Source organism: Oryx dammah, unplaced genomic scaffold (assembly GCF_014754425.2).
Source record: "Oryx dammah isolate SB20612 unplaced genomic scaffold, SCBI_Odam_1.1 HiC_scaffold_1, whole genome shotgun sequence".
Classification (NCBI taxonomy): Eukaryota; Metazoa; Chordata; class Mammalia; order Artiodactyla; family Bovidae; genus Oryx; species Oryx dammah.
In genome coordinates, this window is record NW_024070185.1 from 83147890 (window position 1) to 83173168 (window position 25279).

At 41.5% G+C, this 25279-nt stretch overlaps 1 protein-coding gene across 6 annotated transcripts in view; it reads left to right on the plus strand.

Annotated features, from left to right (window-relative positions):
- WNK2 (WNK lysine deficient protein kinase 2) overlaps window positions 1–24611 on the plus strand; it is a 146789-nt gene extending 122178 nt beyond the window's left edge. For 5 of the 6 annotated variants that reach the window (XM_040245526.1, XM_040245536.1, XM_040245544.1 and 2 more), the window contains 3 exons: window positions 845–1104; window positions 21458–21569; window positions 24407–24611. In XM_040245526.1, coding sequence (XP_040101460.1) covers window positions 845–1104; window positions 21458–21569; window positions 24407–24432 — 398 coding nt within the window. In that variant the 3' untranslated portion in view covers window positions 24433–24611. Of the gene's footprint in view, window positions 1–844; window positions 1105–21457; window positions 21570–24406 lie in introns of those variants that run through there. The other variant, XR_005721835.1, reaches the window with a different exon arrangement.
- The last annotated feature ends 668 nt before the right edge of the window (window positions 24612–25279 follow it).

The window sequence follows — 25279 nt, forward strand, 5'->3', positions numbered from 1 at the left end:
AAGAGATGGTCATTAGGTTATTTACTTAGTGCAGAAAATTAAAAAATTGGCTTATCCAAAATTGCCAACCAGAAGTTATGTACTGGAGGAGGAAAGTGACACAATTTTTAAAAGTTAAAAAGTCTATTTTGATCCAAAAAAAGATCTTTGAGTAAAGTGGCCAGGTGTGCTTCACCTAAGCCACAGCCCCCAAGCCTTCTGTGGGCATCTGGGCTGCACAGATCCTTCTTCTATCGGCGTCAGCCCCTTAGTTGGCACCAAGGCTCTGGGTGTTTGTACACCTTATTATTATTACATGCTCTGGTAAGGATAGGCATGGTTTCTGTGTCTTAAATTCTAGATCACCAAATCATTATCGTTTACGGAAACAGCAGTCCAACCTATTGCAAGCGTTTTCCCTTTGCTGAAAGGATATTGGCAGCTGCTAAACACTCTGCCCAAAGTATTGTTGAGTCTCCTCTGAATACTCACGTTAGAACTTAGAGAGCAGAAGCCGGAGGACTTTGCCCCTAGTTTGTGTCCAGCTGACCCGGCAGTTTTCTGAACTCCCTCACACGGAGGTCTGGTGGTCCTGGACAGTGTGGGCACAGAAGAGATACTGTGTAAAGCTGCCAGCAGCTGGGATCCTGTCCCCTGACTGTTGAGATGGGTGATGGCTGCCTGGCAAAGCCCTGTAGCCTGAGATCACTCCACTGTGTCTAAAACTGCATGGACCCCCAAATGCAGACCATCTCCTGAAGCAAGGTGTTGCCTGGCTTAAGCAAGACCATGGTTTAAATGACTGCAGCCGGCCAGTGGTGCTGGCGGGCGGTGTCACCAACCCTGGCCTGTGTGTGCTCCCCAGGGTCCTCCACCAGCAGCCTGGTCCCGGGCCCTGAGCCGGGCCCCCAACCTGCCCTGCACATCCAGGCGCAGGTGAACAACAGCAACAACAAGAAAGGCACCTTCACGGACGACCTGCACAAGCTGGTGGACGAGTGGACAAGCAAGACGGTCGGGGCCACACAGCTAAAGCCGTCACTCAACCAGCTGAAGCAGACGCAGAAATTGCATGACATGGAGGCCACAGCAGGCTGGCCCCTGGCCTCTGGCGAGGCACGGGCTGTAAGTGGGGCCTGGTCGGGGGGTAAAGGGGGGTGGATTTGCCCAGAGTTGAGTGAAGCCATGACTCCAGATCTCAGCAGAGAGGTAGGCCCCGACCCGGTGCTGGGCAGTGTCTAGATGGGACTGGCCAGCAGCTTGCAGGTATGGCCTTGTCCTGGTGGCCCCACCTTCACTGTCTTCCGTCAGAACCCAAGCTGGCAAAGTGGGCGTGGTCTGCATGACGTACCCAGGGGAATACCTGTTTTGTGTTTTAGCTCAGGTGTGCCCAGAACATGCAGGGCAGAAGTGAGGAGCTGCTGTCTTTGGTTCTGTGTGTGATTTGTTCCTGGATCAGGACTGATGACTTCAAAACCTACATTAAAGGAGTATTCCCTTTTTCAGTCTCCTGGGGGAGTTTGTGCAAGATTATGTTATTTCTCCCTGAAATGTTTAGCAGAGTTTACTGGTGAAACCATCTGGGCCAGGAGATTTTATTTTATTCTGTTTTTTTTTTTTTAACTTTTTATTTTATATTGGAATGTGGTTGATTAATAATGTGGTCTTATTTCCAAGGGTACAGCAAAGTGTTTCAGTTATACATACACATGTATCTGTTCTTTTTTCAAATTGTTTTTCCCATTTAGGTTGTTTCATAATACTGAACAAAGTTCCCTGTGCTATACAGTAGGTCTTTGTTGGTTATCCATTTTTTGGTGGGGGAGGGGGCTGCACTGAGTCTTCATTGTGGCCCATGGGCTCTTTGTTGCACACAGGCTTTCTCTAGTTGTGCATGGGGCCTTCTCTCTAGTTGTGGTGTGTGGGTTTCTGTTGTTTGGCAGACAGGCTCCCTAGTCGTGGCATGCAGGCTCTAGAGTGTGTGAGCTCAGTAGTTGCCAGTGTGCAGACTTAGTGGCCCTGCAGCATGTGTGATCTTCCCCAACCTGGGGTGGAACTCACATCCCCTGCATTAGAAGGCAGATTCTTAACCACTGGACCACCAGGGAAGTCCCTGTCCATTTTAAATATAGCAGTATGTACATGTCAGTCCCAAACTCCCTAACTGTTCCTTCCCCCATCCTTCCCTGCAGTGACTATAAGTTCGTTCAAGTCTGTGAGTTTGTTTCTGTTTTGTAAATAAGTTCATCTGTATTTTTTTTTAAGATTTTGCATACAGTAGTGATACTTTACATTATTTGTATCGCTTGGTCTGACTTACTTCATTCAGTATGACAGTCTTTAAGACCATCCATGTTGCTCCAAAAGGCATTATTTCGTTCTTTTTAATGGCTAAGTAATGTTCCACTGTATATGTGCGCCACATCTTTATTCATCTGTCCATGGGCAAGTAGGTTGCTTCCATGTCTTGCCTATTGTAAAAAGTGCTACAATGAACATTGGGGTGCATGTATCCCTTGGGGCCATGTTTTTGTCCGTATACATGCCCAGGAGAGGGATTACAGGATCAAATGGTAGCTCTGTTTTTACTTTTTTGAGAAGCCTCCATACTGTTCTCTCCAGTGGCTATGAAGTGAAGTGAAAGTCGCTCAGTCATGTCCAACTCTTTGTGACCCCATGGACTATACAGTCCATGGAATTCTCTAGGCCAGAATACTGGAGTGGGTGGCCTTTCCCTTCTCCAGGGGATCTTCCTAATCCAGGGATCGAAACCCAGGTCTCCTGCATTGCAGTCGGATTCTTTACCAGCTGAGCCACAAGGGAAGCCCACAGTGGCTGTACCGATTTACATTTCTACCAACATTCTCTTCACACTCTCCCCAGCATTTATTGTTTGTAGATTTTTTGATGATGGCCTTTTATTTTATTTTTTTGAGTGTGGGAAGGTTCAAAAGTTTCAAATGTACAAAAGATTGAAAATTCTTCGGTGAACTCTCAGGTACCCTCTACCTGTGAGCTGTGATTGACATTTTGCTTGTATGTATTTGTCACATTTCTCTCCATCCCTTGAGGGTAAGGTTTCCATTATGGATTTCATTTCCTTTACAGTTTTAGTACCATTTAGGTTTTCTATTCTTTCTGTTAAATTCTCTTTTCTAACAATTGGTACATCTCTAAATTTATCTAAGTTTTCCAATTAATTGGCATAAAGTTGTTTATACTCTTCACAGTTTGCAGGATTTGCAGTGATGTCTTGTTTTTCATTCCTGATAATGGTGATTTCTCTGAGTTTATAAATTTTATCAGCCTTTTCAAAGAACACATCACTTTGATGATAATTCTTTATTGTATGTTTCTTTAGTTTCTTCCTTTTATTATTTCTTCTATCTTTGGGTTACTTTTTTCTAGAAAGTTTCTTGAGATATGTAGTGCATTGCTTTTGAGCCTTTCTTCTTTTTTAATATAGGTATTTAGGATATAAAATTCCTTCTATTGATACTAGCTGCATTCCAAAGATTTTGATATGTAGCATTTTCTTTAGCCTTCTGTTCAAATATTTTATAGTTTCCATGGTGATTTGAGGTAATATAGTTATTAGGGTCTTCTCAGGTGGTAAAGAATATGCGGCTGCCAAGCAGGAGACTCAGGTTCAATCTTGGGTCGGGAAGATCCCCTGGAGAAGGGAATGGCAACCCACTCCAGTATTCTTGCCTGGGAAATCCCATGGACAGAAGAGCCTGGCATGCTACAGTCCATGGGATTGCAAAGAGTTGGACACAACTGAGCAATATGTTTATTAATCTTTTTGTTAGTGGTTTTTTTTTTTTTTTTAGCCTAAATGCACTGTGGTAAGAGAACAAATTTTGTGTGTTTTCAGTTCTTTAAAGCTTGCTGGGACTGGATTTTTGACCCAAGTTGTCAGTCTTGGCCACTGCTCCACAGGTGCTTGAGGTCATCCTCTTTGATTCCTTCTCATATCCACATTCCCCGTCTGAACTTCCTCTGTTCCTCTTCTGTAGCACCCTCCAGACACTGCACCTCCATTAAACTCCTCAAATCTATGCTCCATTATTCTGGGTCAGAATGGAGAGCTCATAACCTGGCCCCAAGGCCCTGCAGGGTCTGCACCCAGTCCTCGGGCAGGCCAGTCGCTACTTTTCTGTTCAGACTCCACCACATCAACTCTCTGGATCTGTGCTGGGCCATGTCCTGTTGGTCAGCTCTGCTGATTGTGCTGTTCAGATATCTGTGATTCTTAATAAGGTTTTGGTTTTTTTCTTAACTCTTCACGACTATCCATTTCTAGAACTTTTTTGTTATCCCAGACAGAAACTACTCAGTAAGGAACAACTAGTCAATCCCTCTTTCTGGTAACTGGTTATCCAGCCACTGGTAACCGCTATTCTACTTTCAGTCTCTGTGGATTTGACTTCTTTTCATACCTCATGTAAGAGGAATCGTCCAATATTTGCCCTTTTGTCACTAACCTATTTCACTTAGTATAATGCCTTCCAGGTTCAGTTTTTTTTTTTTTAATTGTGGTCAAAAACATATAACATAAAATTTAACATCTTAACCTTTTTAAAATATATGCAGTTCAGTGGTATTAATTATATTTATATTGTCCAACCATCACCACTGTCTGTCTACAAAATTTTTTCATTTTGTAGAACTGAAACTTTACGCTCAATGAAAAATAACTGCTTATATATGTCCCCTTTCCCGCAGCTCTTTTCAACTATCATTCTGTCTATGAATTTGACTTCTTTAGGTACCTAATATGTGTAGAGTCATACTGTATTTGTCTTTTTGTAAACTGGTTTATTTCACTTGACATATTGACTTCAAGTTTCACTCATGTTGTAGCATAAGTGAGGGTTTTTTAACACTGCGTGATAGTCCTTTGTATGTACATGCCACACCTTTTTTATCCATTCATCCATTGATGGACACTTGGGGTGCTTCTCTCTTTTAATTGTTGTGAATAATGCTACTATGAACATGGGTATATAGATATTTCTTTGAGTCTTTGCCTTCAGTTCTTTGGGATTCCAGAAGTGGAATCACTAAATCATATGGTATTTATAGTTTTAACTTTTTGAGGAATCACCAAACTACTTTCCAGATCAGCTGCACTATTTTACATTCCCACCAACAGTATATAAGGATTTCACTTTCTCCACGTCCTTGCTAACACTTCATAAAAATGTTCTGATTTTTTAAAATAGTAGTCATCTTGATAGGTATGAAGTGATATCTTCTAGTTTTATTTTGCATTTCCCTAATAATAAGTGATGTTGAGCATCTTTTCAGGTGCTTATCGGCCATTTGTATGTCTTCTTTGATTCAAGTCTTTTGCCCATTTTTAAACTATAAACAAAAGAAATTTATTTCTCACAGTCCTGGGTGCTTGATGTCTGAGATGAGGGTGTCAGCATGCTAGGATGAGGGCCTTTTTCCAGGTTGCAGACTCCTTATTGTAGCCACCATTGTACGGTGGAAACAGCTTTTGAATTGAGTTTTTTTTGCTGTTGTTGAGTTGGAAGAGTTCTCTATATATTCTGGATATTAATCTCTTTTCAAATAATATCATTTGCAAAAATCATCTCCCATTCTGTGGGTTGGCTTTTTGCTCTGTTGATAATGTCTTTTGATGCATAAAATTTTTAATTTTCATGAAGTCCAGTTTATCTATTTTTTCTTTTATTGCCTGTGACTTTGGTATCATATCCAGTAAATCATTGCCAAATCCAATATTATAAAGCTTTCTCTCCATGTTTCCTTCTAAGAGTTCTCTAAAGATGCTAAGACTTTAAATATCTGTAGCTCTTACGTTTAGAACTTTTAATCAATTTTGAGTTAATTTTTATATGTGGTGTTTGGTAAGGGACCATCCTTATTCTTTTGCATGTTGGTATCTAGTTGTGCCAGCAATATTTGTTAAAAAAAAAAAAAGTGCTCTTTCCCATCGAATGCTCTTGTCACTCTTGTTGGAAATCAATTGGCCAGATATGCAAAGGTTTATTTCTGGATTTTCTATTCGATTCCACATGTCTACGATCTATCCTGTTGCTAATGTTACAGTGTTTTGATTTCTGTGGCTTTGCAGTAAGTTCTGAAGTCAAGAAGTAAGAGTCTTCCAACTTTGATCTTTTTCAAAATTGTTTCGGTTATTGGAATCCCTTAAAAATCCAAATGAGCTTTAGGATGAGTTTTTATATTTCTTGAAAAAATGCTATTGAGGCGTTGATAGTGATTTGTTGAATCTGTTTAGATTCATTTCGGGTTGTATTGACATAGTAACAATATTGTCTTCAAATCCATAAATACGGGATGTCTTCCCATTTATTTATGTTTTCTTTAATTTCTTTTGGCAGTATTTTGCAGTTTTCAGTGTATAAGTCTTTCAACTCCTTAGTTAAATTATTCCCAAGTATTTTATTCTCTATGTTTAAATGTAATTATTTTCTTAATTTCCTTTTCAAATTATTCATTGCTAGTGATTACAAATACAACTGACTTTGGTGTGTTGATTTTGTACTCTGCAACTTTGCTAAATTCATAAATTCTAGCAGTTTGTGTGTTTGTGTATATGTGTGTTCTTTAGGGCTATCTGCATATAAGAACATGTTATCTCTGAACAGAGGTAATTTCACTTCTTTCTTTCCAGTTTGGGTGCCTTTTATTTCCTTTTCTTGCCTAATTTCTCTGGCTAGAACTCCAAGTACTATATTGAATAAAAATGCCAAAGTGGCCATCTTTGCCTTCATCTTAGAGGAAAAGCTTTCAGATTTTTCACATCATAATGATATTTCACATCATTTTTCATATATGGCCTTCATCATACTGAGAATATTCTGTTTTATTTCTAGTATGTTGAGTGCTTTTGTCATGAAAGGGTGTTAGATTTTTGACAAGTTGTTTTTCTGCATTAAGATCATAGTTTTTCAGTCTTTCATTCTATTAATTATATATTATGTTGATTGATTTTCATATATTAAATGATCCTTGCATTTCTCAGATAAATTGCACCTGGTCATTTAATTGACTGAATGCAGTTTGCTACTTTCTGCATCAGTATTTATCAAAGGTATTAGGTTATAATTTTTTTATTCTGATATCTTTATCTAGCCTTGATATCAGGGTGATGCTGGCTACATGTAATGATTTAGGGAGTGTTCCCACCTCTTCAGCTTTTTGGAACAGTTTGAGAAGTATTGGTATTAATTCTTTTATTTTGTTGATTTTTCTTTATTGTTTTTCTATTCTGTATTTTGCGTATGTATCTTACTTATAATCTTTATTATGGTATACAGTTAAGTTGTTGACTTAAGATCTTTCTTTTTTAATGTAGACTTTTTACAGTTACAAAATTTCCCTCTGGACACTATTGTGTTTTCCTTTTAATTTATTCTAAGGTGATTAGACACGCTAGACAGAGTACCTGAAGAACTATGGACAGATGTTCATGACATTGTACAGGACACAGGGAATCAAACCATCCACAAGAAAAAGAAATGCAAAAAGGCAAAATAGTTATCTGAGGAGGCCTTACAAATAGTTGAGAAAAGAAAAGAAGTGAGAGGCAAAGGAGAAAAGGAAAGATACACCCATCTGAATGCAGAGTTCCAAAGAGTAGCAAGGAGAGATAAGAAAGCCTCCCTCAGTGATCAATGCAGAGATATCGAGGAAAACAATAGAATCGGAAAGACTAGAGATCTCTTCAGGAAAATTAGATATACCGAGGGAACATTTCAAAGATGGGGCACCATAAGGGACAGAAATGGTATGCACCTAACAGAAGCAGAAGATATTAAGAAGAGGTGGCAAGAATACACAGAAGAACTATCCAAAAAAGTTCTTCACGACCCAGATAATCTCAATGGTGTGAGCCAGAGCCAGACATCCTAGAATATGAAGTCAAGTGGGCCTTAGGAAGCATTCGTACGAACAAAGCTAGTGGAGGTGATGGAATTCCAGTTGAGCTATTTCAAATCCTAAAAAATGATGCTGTGAAAGTGCTGCACTCAAAAGGCTAGCAAATTTGGGAAACTCAGCAGTGGCCACAGGACTGGAAAATGTCAGTTTTCATTTCAGTCCCTAAGAAGGGCAATGCCAAAGAATCCTCAAACTACCTCAAACTACACAATTGCACTCTTCTCACACGCTAGTAAAGTAATGCTCAAAATTCTCCAAGCCAGGCTTCAGCAATATGTGAACCATGAAATTCCAGATGTTGAAGCTGAATTTAGAAAAAGTAGAGGAACCAGAGATCCCATTGCCAACATCCGTTAGATCATAGAAAAAGCAAGGGAATTACAGAAAAACATCTACTTCTGTTTTATTAACTTGCCAAAGCCTTTGACTGTGTGCATCACAACAAACTGGAAAGTTCTTAAGAGATAGGAATACCAGACCACCTGACCTGCCTCCTGAGAAATCTGTATGCAGGTCAAGAAGCAACAGTTAGAACCAGACCTGGAACAACAGACTGGTTCCAAATAGGAAAAGGAGTACATCAAGGCTGTATATTGTCACCCTGCTTATTTAACCTATATGCAGAGTGCATCATGCAAAATGCCAGACTGGATGAAGCACAAGCTGGAATCAAGATTGCAGGGAGGAATATCAATAACCTCAGACACGCAGATGACACAGGCCTTATGACAGAAAGTAAAGAGGAACAAAAGAGCTTCTTGATGAAAGTGAAAGAGGAGAGTGAAAAAGCTGGCTTAAAACGCAACATTCAAAAAACTAAGATCATGGCATCTAGTACCGTCACGTCATGGCAGATAGATGGTGAAACAGTGGCAACAGTGACAGAGTTTATTTTCTTGGGCTCCAAAATCACTGCAGATGGTGACTGCAGCCATGAAATTAAAAGACACTTGCTCTTTGGAAGAAAAACTATGACAAATCTAGACAGTGTATTAAAAAGCAGAGACATTACTTTGCTAACAAAGGTCCTTATATTCGAAGCTAGGTTTTTTCAGTAGTCATGTATGGATGTGAGAGTTGGACCGTAAACAAAGCTGAGCACCGAAGAATTGATGCTTTTAAACTGTGGTATTGGAGAATACTCTTGAGAGTCTCTTGGACTGCAAGGAGATCAAACCAGTCCATTCTAAAGGAAATCAGTCCTGAATATTTATTGAAAGAGCTGAAGCTGAAACTCCAATACTTTGGCCATCTGATGCAAAGAACTGACTCATTTGAAAAGAACTTGATGCTGGGAAAGAGTGAAGGCAGGAGGAAAAGGGGACAGCAGAGGATGAGATGTTTGGATGGCATCACTGACTTAAGGGACATGAGTTTGAGCACACTCCAGGAGTTGGTGATGGACAAGGGAGGCCTGGTGTGCTGCAGTCCATGGGGTTGCAAAGAGTCAGACCCAATTGAGTGGCTGAACTGAAGGTGTTTCCTGGTTTCCCTTGTGATAATGTCTTTGACTATTTGGTTGTTTGAGTTTGTCATTTACTTTCTATGTATGTATGTATGTATGCATGTGTGTGTGTGTGTGTATATGCCAGTCGTCTAGTTTTTTAATTTCATCCATTGTGTTCGAAAGTATACTTTGTATGATTTATATCTTTCTGCACTGTTTTTTGGCCTAGCTCAGTTCAGTCACTCCTGTGGAGCTCTTGCAGTCAAGCCCTGCTGGCCTTCAAAGCCAGGTGCTTTTGGGGCTCCTCCCTCTGATATCAGAGCCTCAGGCTGGGAAACCTGGCTTGGGGCTCACAGCTCTAACTCATGGGAGAACTTCTGCGATGTGATTAATCTCCAGTTTGTGGATAGTCCACCTAGTGTGTATGGGATTTGATTACATTGCAAGTACACCCTTCCTACCATCTTGTTTTTGTTTATTCTTTCTATCCTTGGATGTAGAATATCTTTTTTGGCCACTTTCAATCTTTTTTATTGATGGCTCCTCAGCAGTTTTTTGTGTATGTATGCTCCTGAGAGGGGGTGAGCCCGAGCTCTTCCTGTTGCACCATCTTGGATGAGCTCTCAGGAGTTTTATTTCACATCATTTTACTTTCTTTAAAAAATTTTTTCTTAATTGAATTACAGTTGAGCTATTTCAAATCCTGAAAGATGGCGCTGTGAAAGTGCTGCACTCAATATGCCAGCAAATTTGGAAGACTCCACAGTGGCCACAGGACTGGAAAAGGTCAATTTTCATTCCAATCCCAAAGAAAGGCAATGCCAAAGAATGCTCAAACTACTGCACAATTACACTCATCTCACACGCTAGTAAAGTAATGCTCAAAATTCTCCAAGCCAGGATTCAACAATACGTGAACCGTGGACTTCCAGATGTTGAAGCTGGTTTTAGAAAAAGCAGAGGAACCAGAGATCAAATTGCCAACATCTGCTGGATCATCAAAAAAGCAAGAGAGTTCCAGAAAAACATCTATTCCTGCTTTATTGACTATGCCAAAGCCTTTGACTGTGTGGATCACAATAAACTGGAAAATTCTGAAAGAGATGGGAATACCAGACCTTCCTGACCTATATGCATGTCAGGAAGCAACAGTCAGAACTGGACATGGAACAACAGACTGGTTCCAAATAGGAAAAGCAGTATGTCAAGGCTGTATATTGTCACCCTGCTTATTTAACTTATATGCAGAGTACATCATGAGAAACGCTGGGCTGGAAGAAGCACAGGCTGGAATCAAGATTGCCGGGAGAAATATCAATAACCTCAGATATGCAGATGATACCACCCTTATGGCAGAAAGTGAAGAGGAACTAAAGAGCCTCTTGATGAGAGTCAAAGAGGAGAGTGAAAAACTTGGCTTAAAGCTCAACATTCAGAAAACAAAGATCATGGCATCTGGTCCCATCACTTCATGGGAAATAGATGGGGAAACAGTGGGAACAGTGTCAGACTTTATTTTTCTGGGCTCCAAAATCACTGCAGATGGTGACTACAGCCGTGAAATTAAGACTCTTACTCCTTGGAAGAAAAGTTATAACACACCTAGATAGCATATTCAAAAGCAGAGACATTATTTTGCCAACAAAGGTCTGTCTAGTCAAGGCAATGGTTTTTCCAGTAGTCCTGTATGGATGTGAGAGTTGAATTGTGAGGAAAGCCGAGCGCCGAAGAATTGATGCTTTTGAACTGTGGTGTTGGAGAAGACTCTTGAGAGTCCCTTGGACTGCAAGGAGATCTAACCAGTCCATTCTAAAGGAGATCAGTCCTGAGTGTTCATTGAAAGGACTGATGCTAAAGCTGAAACTCCAGTACTTTGACCACCTCATGCGATGAGTTGACTCATTGGAAAAGACCCTGATGCTGGGAGGAATTGGGGGCAGGAGGAGAAGGGGACGCCAGAGGATGAGATGGCTGGATGGCATCACCAACTCGATGGCCATGAGTTTGAGTAAACTCCGCAAGTTGGTCATGGACAGGGAGGCCTGGCCTGCTGCGATTCATGGAGTCGCAAAGAGTTGGACACGACTGAGCGACTGAACTGAACTGAACTGATGGTTGATTTAAACTATTTATTAGTTTCAAATATACAGCATTGTGATTCAATATTTTTATAGATGTATATCATTAAAATTATTATAAAATGTTGGCTATATTCCCTGTGCTGTACAGTATATCTTTGTAGCTTATTTATTTTATACATATTGGTTTATACCTCTTAATCTCCAGCCACTGTCTTGCCCTCTGTCCCTCCAGCTTCCCACTGGTAGCCACTAATTTATTTTCTGCATAGCTGTGAATCTGTATCTGTTTTGTTATGTTCATTTTTTTTAGATTCCACATATATCTGATTAGATACAATATTTCTCTTTCTCTCTCTGAGTTTTCACTAAGCATAATACTCTCCAGCTTCATCTATATTAATGCGAATGGCAAAATTTCATTCTTATGGCTGAGTAATATTCCATTTTATATGTGAACCACATATCTTTATCCATTCATCTGTTTCTTAGGCTGTTGTACATAATGCTGCTGTGAACATGCATTGAGGTACATGTATCTTTTTAAATTAGTGTTTTCATTTTCTGTTGATTCACACCCAAGAATGGAATTGCTGGATCATATAGTGTTTCTAGTTTCATTTTTTTGAAAAACCTCTATAATGTTTTCCATAGTGGCTCCACCAATTTGCATTCCCATCAACAGAGTACTGCTGCTGCTAAGTCGCTTCAGTCCTGTCTGACTCTGTGCAATGCCATAGACGGCAGCCCACCAGGCTCCGCCGTCCCTGGGATTCTCCAGGCAAGAACACTGGAGTGAGTTGCCGTTTCCTTCTCCAATGCATGAAAGTGAAAAGTGAAAGTGAAGTTGCTCAGTCGTGCCCAACTCTCGGTGACCCCATGGACTGCAGCCCACCAGGCTCCTTTGTCCATGACATTTTCCAGGCAAGAGTACTGGAGTGGGTTGCCATTGCCTTCTCTAGGGTACCCTTTTATCAATATCCTTGCCAACATTTGTTATTGGTGATCTTTTTGGTTATAGCTATTGTGATAGGTGTAAGGTGATACCTCATTGTGGTATTGACTTACATTTCTCTGATTACCAGTGTTGAAAATCTTTTCATGTGCCTTTGGTCATCTGTATGTTTTCTTTGAAAAATATCTATTCAAGTCCTCTGCCTGTTTTTTAAAATAAGGTGTTTTTTTTGTATTGAGTTATATGAGCTGTTTATTTATTTTGGATATTAACCCCTTATCAGTCATATAATTTGCAAATATTATCTCACTTTCAATAGGTTGTCTTTTCTTTTGGTCAAAGGTTTAATTAAGTCCCACTTGTTTATTTTTATTTTTGTTTCCTTTGCCTTAGCTTTGTAGTCTTTAGATTATAAACCTTTTGCCTCCTTGGTTAAGTTTATTCCTAGATATTTTATTCTCTCTGATGCAATTTTAAATGGGATTATTTTATTGCTTTCTGATAGTTTGATTATTAGTGTTTAGAAAAGCAATAGGTTTCTGTTTGTCAATCATATCCTACAACTTTATTGGATTCATTGATTAGTTCTCATAGTTTTTTGTTGGGACTTTAGAATTTTCTATATATAATATGTCATCTGCAAATAGTGACATTTTTACTTTTTCCTTTCAAATTTGGATACCTTTTATTTCTTTTTCTTATCTGGTTGCTGTGGCTAGGACTGCCAGTACTATGTTGAAAGTGGCAAAAGTGGGCATCCTTATCTTGTTCCTGATTTTAGAGGAAAAAGCTGAGTATGTTAGCTATCAGTGTGTCATAAATGGCTTTTATGTTGAAATACGTTTTTTTCTGTACCAGCTTTGTTGTGAGTCCTTATCATGAATGGAAGTTGAATTTTGTCAAATGTTTTTCCTGTGTCTATTGAAATGATCATGTGATTTTTATCCTTCCTTTTGTTAATGTGGTGTATCACACTGATTGACTTGTGGATTTTGAACTATCTTTGCATTTGTGGAATAAATCACACTTGATTATGGTATATGATCCTTTTTATATATTGTTGAATTTGGTTTGCTAATATTTTTGAGGATTTTTGTGTCTATATTCATCAGAGATACTGAAGTAATTTTCTTTTTTGGGTAATGCCTTTTTCTAAATTTTATCAGGGTAATAATAGGCTCTTAAAATGAATTTGGGAGTGTTCCCTCCTCTTCATTTCTTGGAATTGTTTGTGATGCTAGGTACTAGCTCTTCTCATTATATTTGGTAGAATTTCTGTGGGAAGCCATCTGTTCCTGGACTTTTGTTTGCTGGGAGATTTTTTTTTTTTTTTAAACACTAATTCAGTTTCTTATTGATCTGTTCAGTTTGTTTCTTTCTTTCTGATTCAGTCTTTGAATACTTTGTGTTTCTCAGATTTTTATCCATTCCTTGTAGATTGTTCCATTTGTTGGCATATAACTGTCTGTAATATTCTCTGACAATATTGTGTTTCACTGATATTGGTTGTAATCTTCTCTTTCCTATCTTACTTTGCTTATTTGAATTCTCTTTTTTTCTTAATGAACCTAGCTAAAAGCTTATCAATTTTGTTTATCCTTTTAAAAAATCATCTCTTCCATTGATCTTTTCTATTTTTTGTCTCTATTTTATTCATTTCCTCTCTGATCTTTATTATTTTTCAATAAAGATCAATAAAAATATTATTTTAAAATAATGCCTTAATTATTTCTTTACTTGTGCTGACTTGAGCTTTGTTCTTTTTCTAATTCATTTGGGTAGAAGATAGCTTGATTTTTCTTATATGCTCAGATATGTATGTATCATTATAATCTCCCCTATTACATCTACTTTTGCTGCATCACATCAGTGGTACAAAGGTGTGTTTTTGTTTTTATTTCTCTTTTTTTCTGATTTCCTCTTTGATTTCTTCACTGACTCATTGTTTCTTCTAAAAACATGTTATTTAGGCTGCATGTGTTTGTGTTTTTTCTTCCAGTAATTGGTTTCTAGTTTCACATTATTGCGGTTGGAGGAAAAAAAGCATGCTGTAATTTCAGTGTTCTTATATTTATTGAGACTTGTTTTGTGGCCTAGTCTGTGATCTATCCTGGAGCACATTTCCATGTGAACTTGAAAAGAATGTGCGTTCTGCTGTTTGGGGATGGAATGTCCTATATATACATATATTATGTATATCTGGTCTAATGTGTCATTTAAGACCACTGTTTCCTTATTGATTTTCCATCTGTATGAATCTGTCCCTTGATGTAAGTGAAGTGTTAACCTCTCCTACCATTTTTCTATTATTGTCAGTTTCTTGTTTTTATGTCTGATAATATTTGTTTTCCATAAATTTAGTTGCACCTATATGGGATGCATGTATATTAATGAATGTTATATTCTTTTTTTTAATTGATCACTGTATCATTATATATATATAGTGCCCTTTGTTTTCTTTTTATGGACTTTCCTTTAAAGTCTTACTTGTAAGATGTAAGTATTGATACCAGCTTTCTTGTCATTTTCATTTGCATGAAAAATAGTGTGCATGTCTTTTGAAAATTTTATTTAATTTATTTTTTGCCTATGCTGTGTCTTCATTGCCCCATGCAGGCTCTCTAGTTGTGGTGAGCAGGGTCTACTCTCTAGTTGCAGTGCACAGGCTTTTCATTGCAGTGACTTCTTTCATTGCATAGCTCAATCTCTAGACTTAGTCTTCAGTAGCTGTAGGCATGTTGGCCCAGTATTTGCAGCACACGGGCTCAGTAGTTGTAGCACACGGGCTTAGTAACCTCACGGCATGTAGAATCTTCCTGGATCAGGGATTAAACCCATGACCCCTGCACTGACAGCTGGATTCTTATCTAGACTATCAGAGAAATCCTAGTCTGTGTGTCTTTAAGGAGAGTCTCTTGCACACAAATGGGTCCAGTTATCTGCTCTGTCTTTTGACTGAAACATTTAGATACATGCAGGTGTGTATTTAACAGCTTTTTTTTGTTACTTGTTTTCTGGTTGTTTTTGTCATTCTGTAGTCTTTTCTTCTTCCTTTAGTTTCTTCCCTTTGATTTGATGATTTTCTTTAGTGATATGCTTGTGTTACTTTCTCTATTTTTTGTGTATCCATTGTAGTATTTTGATTTGTGGTTACCATGAGGTTCATATATGTTGACCTATATATTTTCTTTTTTAAACTGGTAGCCATTTAAGTTCAAATACATTCTAAAGGACACTTTACTACCTTCCGCTATGTTTTATGTTTTTGATGTCATATTTTACATCTTCATGTATATACATTAACTGTTTATTGTAGTTATAGTGAATTTTCTAACTTTTGTCTTGTAATCTTTGTACTAGCTTATGTTGAGTGATTGACCCACAGCCTTTACTACATATTTGTGTTTACTTGTGGGGTTTTTCCTTTCCTATAAATTCTTACTGGCATCACCGACTCATGGACATGAGTTTGAGCAAACTCCAGGAGTTGCTGATGGACAGGGAAGCCTGGCATGCTGCAATCCATGGGGTCTCAAAGAGTCAGACATCAATCACGACTGAGTGATCAAACTGAACTGAACTGATAAATTCTTACACCTTGTTGTACCTCTTTCTTTTCCACATGGGGAAAACAATTTAAGACTACTTTTAGGATTGGTTTAGTATTGATAAACTCCTTTGCTGCTGCTGCTAAGTCGCTTCAGTTGTGTCTGACTCTGTGCGACCCCATAGACGGCAGCCCACCAGGCTCCCCCATCCCTGGGGTTCTCCAGGCAAGAACACTGGAGTGGGTTGCCATTTCCTTCTCCAGTGCATGAAAGTGAAAAGTGAAAGTGAAGTCGCTCAATTGGGTCCAACTCTTCGCGACCCTATGGACTAAAGCCTTCCAGGCTCCTCCGTCCATGGGATTTTCCAGGCAAGAGTACTGGAGTGGGGTGCCATCGCCTTCTCCTGATAAACTCCTTTAGTTTTTCCCTATTTGAGAAGTTATTTCCCTTTCAATTCTGAATGATAGTCTTGCTGAAAATAATCCTAGTTGTAGGTTTTTCCCTTTTACCACTCTGAGTATGTCATGCCATTCCCTTTTGGCCTGCAAAGTTTCTACAGAAAAATCAGCTGATAGACTTATGGGTATTCCTTTGTATGTGACTTTATGTGACTTTTTCTCTGGCTACCTTTAATTTTTCTCTTATTTAACTTTTTCCATTTTAACTATGATACATTTTGGTCTATATCTCTCAGTTCATCTTGTTTGGAATACTCTGAATACCTGGATATCTGTTTCTTTCTTCAGGTTCAGGAAATTTTCAGCCATAATTTCATTAGATACATTTTCAACCCTCTTCACTCTCTCTCCTCTCTCTGGAAGCTCTATAATGTGAATGTTAGCATACTTGATGTTGTCTCAGAGATTCCTTAAACTGTTCTAATATTTTAAAAATTTGTGTATCTTTTTACCATTCTGTTTGGGTGATTTCCATTATTCTGTCTTCCAGATCACTTATGCATTCTTCTCTATTACTTAGTCTTCTGTTAATTCTTTCTAGTATGTTTTTCATTTTAGTTATTTCATTCTTCAATTCGGACTGGTTTTTGTACCTTCTAGTTCCTTGTTAAAATTCTCTCTGTGTTCATCTGTTCTTTTCCCTAGTTTGTTTAACATTCTTATTACCAATGCTTTGAACTCATTATCTGGTAAATTCTCTCTGTTCTCACTGGTGGTTTTGTCATTGTTCTTTCATTGGAAAGACAGTCCTTGTTTTCTCACTTGGCTTAACATTTCCTCTTGCTATGAAATCAGGTGAAACTGTTGCCTATCCTGGTCTTGGTGTGTTGTACTTATGTGGAGACCTCTGTGCAGTCTGCCTGTGCTCAGCAGTTTTGATGTGAGAGGTGGATCTGATGGGTCATGTCTCCCCACAGGGTGTGCTGTCTGGTATCACCTGGTGGGTGATGGGGCTGGAGATGGAGGGACTAGAGCCATAGGCAAGGGGGAACTGAAGCTTCTTCTATGCTGAATGGTCATCACTACCCTATCAGGGGTGGGGACTTGTCACCAGGTGCTGAAGCAGGGGTGGTATCCAAGCTGGTTGCTTTCCCTCTAAGTGTGCACTCTACCCTCTTCTAGGAATGGCACTTTTGCCCCAGGAGGCACAGTGCCAGAGCAGAAAGGTCTGCAGTGGGCACCAGGTGTGGGGCAGGGTGTACATTGGGACAGTCCCAGCAGGCTGGTCAGCTCCAATCAGCTCCTGATCTGCTGCCTCTGAGTACCAGCAGTGGCTGTACTTGCCCCATTTATATGCAGGGTTAGGTTTGAGCCAGCTCCACCCCAAGCTACACACTCTCCTTAGCAATGATAGCTTTCAGCCTGGTGGGAAATCTCTAGAGGCAGAGGGGCTGGGCACATGCTAGGCAGTTTCATGAAACTCTCCAGAACCCCATCCTATACTTCATTCCTGGGAGTAAGCAAGTTTGGGTCTAGGTTTCTCACCCTCCTCTAAGTCCAGTTGATTTTCAGACCACTGAAGAAGACATATATCCTTCTGGAACTCCTATACTGTAAATGTCAGCATGTTGGATCCCAGGGCTGAAGTACCAAATATGTAGGTCAAATCACCACCAGGGGAGATCTCCTAGTGACCACCACATATCACCCTTCTCTTCTGTGGGCCCAGATCCCAGCCTGATAGCTCTTTCCCCTTCTTACATGACTCATATGGCGCTTTCTTTTACAGCTTTTGTTTTAGAAGAATTTTTCCTTCCATTTTCAGTTTATTTTTAGAGAGAGTTGCTCCACATATTAGATGTATTTTTGCTGGGTTCATGGGGGAGGGTGAGGTTGGCATCATCTTCCTACTCTGCCACCTTGATCTCCTCTCCTCCATCCTTTTAACTTTCAACGTCTTTGTGTTTTTATATCTAAAGTGAGTATTTTGTAGACGGCATATAGATCACTTGTGCTTTTTATCCAGTCTGCCCATCTTTTATTTGGAGATTTCAATCCATTTACATTAAAAGTAATATGGATAATAAAAGATTTCTACTGTGTTTTTTTTTTCCTGTGTGTCTTACAGTTTTTTATTCCTCAATTACTTCATTATTGCCTTAAGTGTTTTTTTGTAGTGTATTTTCTTATTGATTACCTTAGGGTTTACAGTTAAAATCTTAGCCTTATAACAGCTTTATTTGAATGATACCACTTTGTTTCAATAGTGCGAGAACACTTTACTTCTGTATATCTCCATCCCTTCTCCTTTGTGTTTTTGCACAGACTCCGTCTTTATACATTGTGTGCCCATTCACATGGATTTATAATCGTTATATAATGCATTTGCCTTTTAAATCATATAAGGGAAAAAGGAATTAAAACCAAACTTACAATAGTATTGGCTTTCATATTTAGCTATGTAGTTGCTTCATTTATTTCTTCTCATGACTTTTGAGTTACTGTCTATTATCCTTTCATTTCAACCTGAAATGAAAGTTTTTCGTTTAGCATTTCTTGTGAGGCAAATCTTTTAATAACAACCTGCCTTTGTTTCTGTTTATCTAGAAGTCTTTAATTTCTCCTTCAACCTGCTCAGTGTAGAATCTTGGTTGACAATCTTTTCTTTCTGTACTTTAAGTATTTTTTCCTGTCTTTAGTTTTTTCTTCTTGATAGGCTCTGTATACTTATCATCTTTTTTTTTCCTTTCTGTTTCTTAGAATTGACTGTTTCAGTTATATGGTCTCAAATTTGCTGATTCTTTTTCTGCCTGCTCACATCTGCTTTTGAGCTCCTCTGAAGTGAAGTGAAGTCGCTCAGTTGTATCTGACTCTTTGCTACCCCATGGACGGTAGCCTACCAGGCTCCGTGATCCATGGGATTTTCCAGGCAAGAATACTGGAGTGGGCTGCCATTTCCTTCTCCAGGGGATCTTCCCAACCCAGGGATCGAACCCGGGTCTCCTGCATTGCAGACAGACGCTTTACCGTCTGAGCCACTAGGGAAGCCTCTAGTGGAATTTTAATTTCAGTTATTATCCTTTTTTCGCTCTAATATTTCAGCTCTAATATTTGGTTCCTTTTATAACTTCTTTGACTTTATTGATATTCTCATGTCGTTCATGCGTCATTATCCTGATTTCCTTTTTCTCCATGTTTCCTTTAATTCTTTGAATGTGTTTGAAACAGTTGATTTACAGTATTTTGTAAGGACAGTGTCTAGACTTCTTCAGGGATAGTTGCTATTAATGAGTTTTCCCCTTTGTATGGATCATACTTTCCATTTTCGGTGTGTAAATATTTGTGATTTCTTGGTGAAAACTGGACATCTGAATATTATAAGTGATAACTCTGGTAAACAGAGTCCTGCCTTCCCCAGCATTTGTTGGTTTTGTTTGCTGAAGGCTTAGTTAGTGGTCTTTTTTTTTTTTTTCAAATTGTATTCCATTATACGTTATTTCAAGATATCAGGTATAATTCTGTGTTACACAGTAAATTCTTGATGTTTATCTTTTTATGTATAGTTTGTATCTATTAATACTTCTTATTTGTCCTCCAATAATTTCTTGATTTTTCTAGGTCTTTAATAGTTCCCTATTTGCATTTTAGAGACAGCCTGTATATATCTACAAAATAGCGTTATTGGATTTTTATTCTGATTGTATTAAGTCTGTTGATCATCTGGGTAAGATTTGACATGTTAACAGTAGCCAGTCTATTATAAACATGACGTTTCTTTGTTTATGTCTAATTTTCTCTCTGGAGTTGGTGATGGACAGGGAGGCCTGGTGTGCTGTGATTCATGGGGTCACAAAGAGTCAGACACGACTGAGTGACTGAACTGAACTGAACTGAACTGAATTTTCTCTCAGTGAAGTTTTGTAGTTTTCAGTGTAAAGGTGTTACACGTCTTTCATTAAATTTAACCTGAGATAGTTGATGTTTTAGAATGTGATTATAAATTTTATTGCTTTAAAATATCTTTTTACAGATTATGTTGGTAGTATATAGAAATATGGTTATTTTTTGTACCTTGTATCCTGCAATCTTGCTAAATTTACTTCTTAGTTCTAGAAATTGGTTTGTCTGCTCTCTTTGGTTTTCTCTATACACGGTCTTGTCGTCTGCAAATAAGGATGGTTTTCCTTTTTCTTTTCAGTCTGTGTTCCTTATTCTTTTCTTTTATTGGCTGGAACTTTCCCATATAGTGTTGGCTAGGGGCAAGGGAAGCAAGGGGCAAGGGGAAATACATTTGGCATTTCACCATTGGCACAGGGTTGGCTGTGGGTTCTACAGAGGCCCTTCCAGATGGAGGAGGGACCCTCCAGCTTCAGCCCCTGTGCTTTCTGTGAAGGAGTGTGGAACTTCTCAGATACTCCCCCTGCATCTGTGGGGAGCATCACGTGGAATCCTCCTTTTGTATGTAACAGTGGTAAGATGCAGTGATTTTTGCTGAGACAACATCATTGCATTTGTGGGGCAAAACCTCACTTGGCTCTGATGTTTTATCTTTTTTTTTGTAGTTGCTTGGTTATATCTGCCAACATTGTGTCTAGAGAGTTTGAAGGCTGTTGGTCCGTCATCTCTTTTCTTGCAGTAGCTTCATCAGGTTTCTGCATCATGGCCATGGGCCTCACTAACCATCACAGCTTGTTTCCCTGTCATTGTGCTGCTTCTCTTCCTGGGCTGTACCTGAGGTGCAGGGAGCAGAGGCACTGCCCTGCCCCCGACTCCAGATCTCTGGGCACAACCCTGCAGAGCTCCCAGCTGTTCTGGACCTCCCATAATGGCACTGACTAGTCAAGCAAGACGTCTTTGGGTGGGGGTGTGTGGTTCCCTCCCTGATACTCAGGGTTTAGGTCCTGCTGGGTCTGCTTTGAAGCCCACTTTGGCCTGTGGACATTCACGGCATGTGGCTGCCTTCTTGCCCCACATTTTCACTCTGATGTCAGCCATTAAAAGGTGCCCCAAGGCAGGTCCTGAGACCACCCTCTCCTGAGGATAGAAAACTGCAGGGACCCCCCAAGGCCACTGAGTGATGTTAGCTGATTGAAGCCATGTTTCTTGTCTTGTAGATGAACACCTCTCGAACAGCAATGGGGATGCCATGTCTGGCCCCGGTACCCAGCCCTGTACCCACCGTGGTCATTCCTGGAGCTGCCTCAGCCCTTCCTGTGCCCATGCCAGGTACTGCCCTCTCCTGCCTCCCAGCCCCACCTTTGGGCCAGTATGGAAGCCTGATCCCAGCTCCAGTGTCCTGGGGTCCCTGGGCAGCCCAGGCAGGCAGCCGGAGCCTCAACGCGGGGCCAAGCCTGGGGGCAGCAGATGCGCCAGCCCTCCCTGTGTTCTTCAGGCCAACTGTGGTCAGCATGCCCGGCCCCAGGCTGCAGATCATGTAGCTCTCTGTCTCACTACTTGCCAGTGGAAGACACTGAACAGCCTGGAGGAGTCGGGTTGTGGTTTGGCCTCCGAGTCCTGCGCTGCCTACTCATGGGTGCCCAGCCAGGGAGCTGGCACATGGGCAGCAATCCTTGCTTACTTTATTGCTGCAGACCTTATTTCCTCTTAGGTTCCTGTGGTCAACACTTGCTGTCTTTGCACTCACTTTCTGTACTTGAATCGATGGTTAGAGCATTGTAATAACCCTGCAGAAGTACAGTGCCTTGAATTCCAGCTTTTCCATTCCCTGATGGAAAGAGGTGTTTTAAAAAACCATGTATCAGAAAAGGTGTATTTCGTTTATAGTTGGTTTGTGCATTGATATCTCTATTTCCCATTTTAAGTTGCAGAGATATGAATGGTTTACAAATCTGAAGCTAAAGTCTGATCTTTTCTGTTGTACTTGCTTTAAAAAAATTGAACTAGTGACCTTGAATATTGAAGAGTTGCAAATGCTAGAGTAACTCTGCTTTGTACTCATAAAATGAGATCTCTCCAGCTGTATGGTCACAGATAGCAAACAGATGGACAAATTCCCTCAACTGCAGTGCCGTGGGCACTGCCAGCAGACTGCCCAGGGGTGCATGGTTATTGGGGCAGTGCATTGCTAATGGCAGTTGATCTCTTAGTCAGGAATGTTAGCATGTGTGTTTGGCTATGTGGAACCTGCTGTAAAGTGCTGGGTAAGCAGACATGACCCAGAGCCTGCAGGGCTGCTACGAGTGTGGGGGAGGTAAAGTTGTGTGTCTGGAGGTGCAGAAGCACAGGCAGGCCACCTGCTCTGCAGAGAGAGTGTGGCCCCTTCTGCTCAAGGGGCCCACCAACCTCCCCTCCCAGCCTGCCTTCCTTTTCTGTTGTTTGCACAGAGGCCTGTGGTCACCTGGGCCTAGCTTTCCCATGTTTTCACAGGCTACTCTGCCCACCTCTGGCCTCCAGACTGTTCTGCAGGCACCAAGCCATCGTGCTGGGGGGTAGGAGTGTTCCTCTCCTGGAAATTTCAGTGCTACTCATCTCAGACAGGCACCCAACAGCCCAGGGTGGGAGCTGAAGGCCCCACTCCCCACTGGCCAAGATGTTTCCCACTTCCCACTGGGAGGCGGCTGGTTGGGCTGCCCAGCTGTGAATTCTATAGTTCTGCTGTACTTTGGGACTTTACGAGGACTGGCTGAATTCTTTTGGTTTAAATGTATTATTCCATCAATTCAGTTAGAATTGAATTTTCTAGGTGATTATGCAGAATCTTCTGCCAGGGCATGAAGCTATAGTAAGAGATTTCTGTTCTCTGTAATGTGCCCCTGGGTCCTTGGATTGAGAATCATGTGCGCCTGTGTCCTGAGGGGGGTGGAAACTGCCCTCTTCCCACTCCCCCTGCTGTACCAGACACGCGGTTTGGAGTCCTGGCCTGTAACAGGAATGGTCAGTGGCACAGACTCTCCAAGAGATTGTATATTTGAAGGAGAAAAATAAACATTTTTGCTTGAAAACAGTGTGGAGCCACATCTTTTTCTTAACTTCTGGCCACAGAGAAGCTGAACCAGCCAGTCTCATAGGGAGCGTTGGGTGGGCAGCCCTGGCAGGCAGCACTGCTCTGTCCTGGCACAGCTTCACTCTCAGCAACACGCCTGCTGTCAGCACCTCACCCAGGAGGCCGGGGCGGCCAGGAGAGGCCAGGGCGCTGAGTGGCAGGTGCTGTCTTCCTGACAGGATCTGGTGTGACTGATGCTGAGCTGACCTGACTCGGAGGATGAGAGTGGGGTGTGGGGCAGGGCACGTAGGCCAGCTCTGCGGCTCCGGGCCTAGGTTGGCCTGTTCACTCAGCTTTCAGACTCTGAATCTGAACTGTATTTGGATGTACGGTAGCCTCTGCCTGTGGAGGGTATGAGTCTCATGGCCAACTAAAAGGTGTCTCTGACCCCTGTCCATGTTGTCCAACAGAAAGCCAGGTTTGTGTGACTCACTCTGGACAGAGCTGGGTGGGGGGCTGGGCCACCTGCCCTCCGGTCACCTGAGGGGCTCTGCTGTCCAGCAGGGTGCAAGTTGGAGGAGGCCCCCTGCAGGGGTCAGCACGTTTTCCTGGCTCACCGGCCCTGATGGCCTTTTGCTCAGCTGGCAGTGCCCCTGCATGCCTGCTGCAAGCACTCAAGCTGGGAGTTGCGGTTCCTCCCACTCCACCCAGCTGGGGTCGCTGCCCGGTTCTGTTTGTCCTGTGTTTCCACCAAGGTGCAGTCAGGCGCTGGGCTTCGGCCACCCACAGTGCTCCACCTCAGCACTGGCTCTGAGCAGAGGCCTGGGCGGCTTGGGATGCTGCTCTGCTTGCTGTGCCCAGGGAGCCAGAGGTCCCTCACTCTCCAGAGCAACAGTTGTGCGGACCCTGGGAGGCCCTGCCTGGTTCAGGCAGTTGCTCAGTGTGGAAGGTGGCCAGATGGCAGAGGCAGCCAGGAGTCTTATCTGTATAGTGCCTGGGTCGTGGTCAGGCGGCCCGGCCCTCCAAAGAGTGTGACCGCTCTGGTGTCACCATTCCAGCTTCCAGGGCCTCACGTGGTCACGGCAGGCCTATAATGAGCTGTGGCGGTTTTGTTTTCTAGATTCTGAAAGTGAGAAGCCCGACTGAGCCCAGGCAGGCCGACCCAGACCCAGACGGCAGGCCCTGTGTCATCTCACGCAGAGAAGGCGAGCCCACGCCTCGTGTCCGGTTCACGATGTTTTGTAATCACTTTCTAAGCATTTTTTATTCACAATTGGAAACACAAATGTAAGCAAGAATAAAAAAATATTTTGGGGGAAACAGGACTTTGGTTTTTCAAATTCTCCTTTCTGGTGGTCCCCAGACAGGCAGGTAACCTGCGATGGTGGTAAGTGAATGAGGGTGTTGGAGAAACTCCTGGGATCGCACAGCTGGACGGGTCTAGGGGTAAGTACCCTTAGCTAAGGGGTTCTTGTATATAGGGATGACACTTTCTATGGTGCTTAATAGTGCCCAGGATAGCTCAAGGTCCTTGTGTCCAGACAGCAGCTAGGATGGGTCAGGCGTGATAAAGACCCACCTCTCAGAGAAGCAGTTGAGGTTGTGGATCGCAGGCATCCTGGCCCCCATTTTCAGGCATTCTCCTTCACACCCAGGACAGCCCCATTCTATGCAGAGCCCTGGAGGCTGAACAGTGGTGCCCATCTCTGTTAATGGCTCCTTGGCCCATCCAGGCTTGGGCCTTTGTGCACACAGCTCCATTCATTATGCTGCTCCTCAGGCTTCCTTACTCTGTCACTTGAAGACTCATGATCATACACCCCCCAGGCACAGGACAGGCATCCACAGTGGCTTGAAATGACCCTTCGTTCAGATTTCACATGCACCACTGGGAGGGGCCAGGCCCAGGTCTGAAGCCCCTGACTTCAGTAGGGGGTAGGATCAGCCCAGTGGCCCTTGTAGGGCTGCACTGCCACCATAGGAGGGTGTCCGA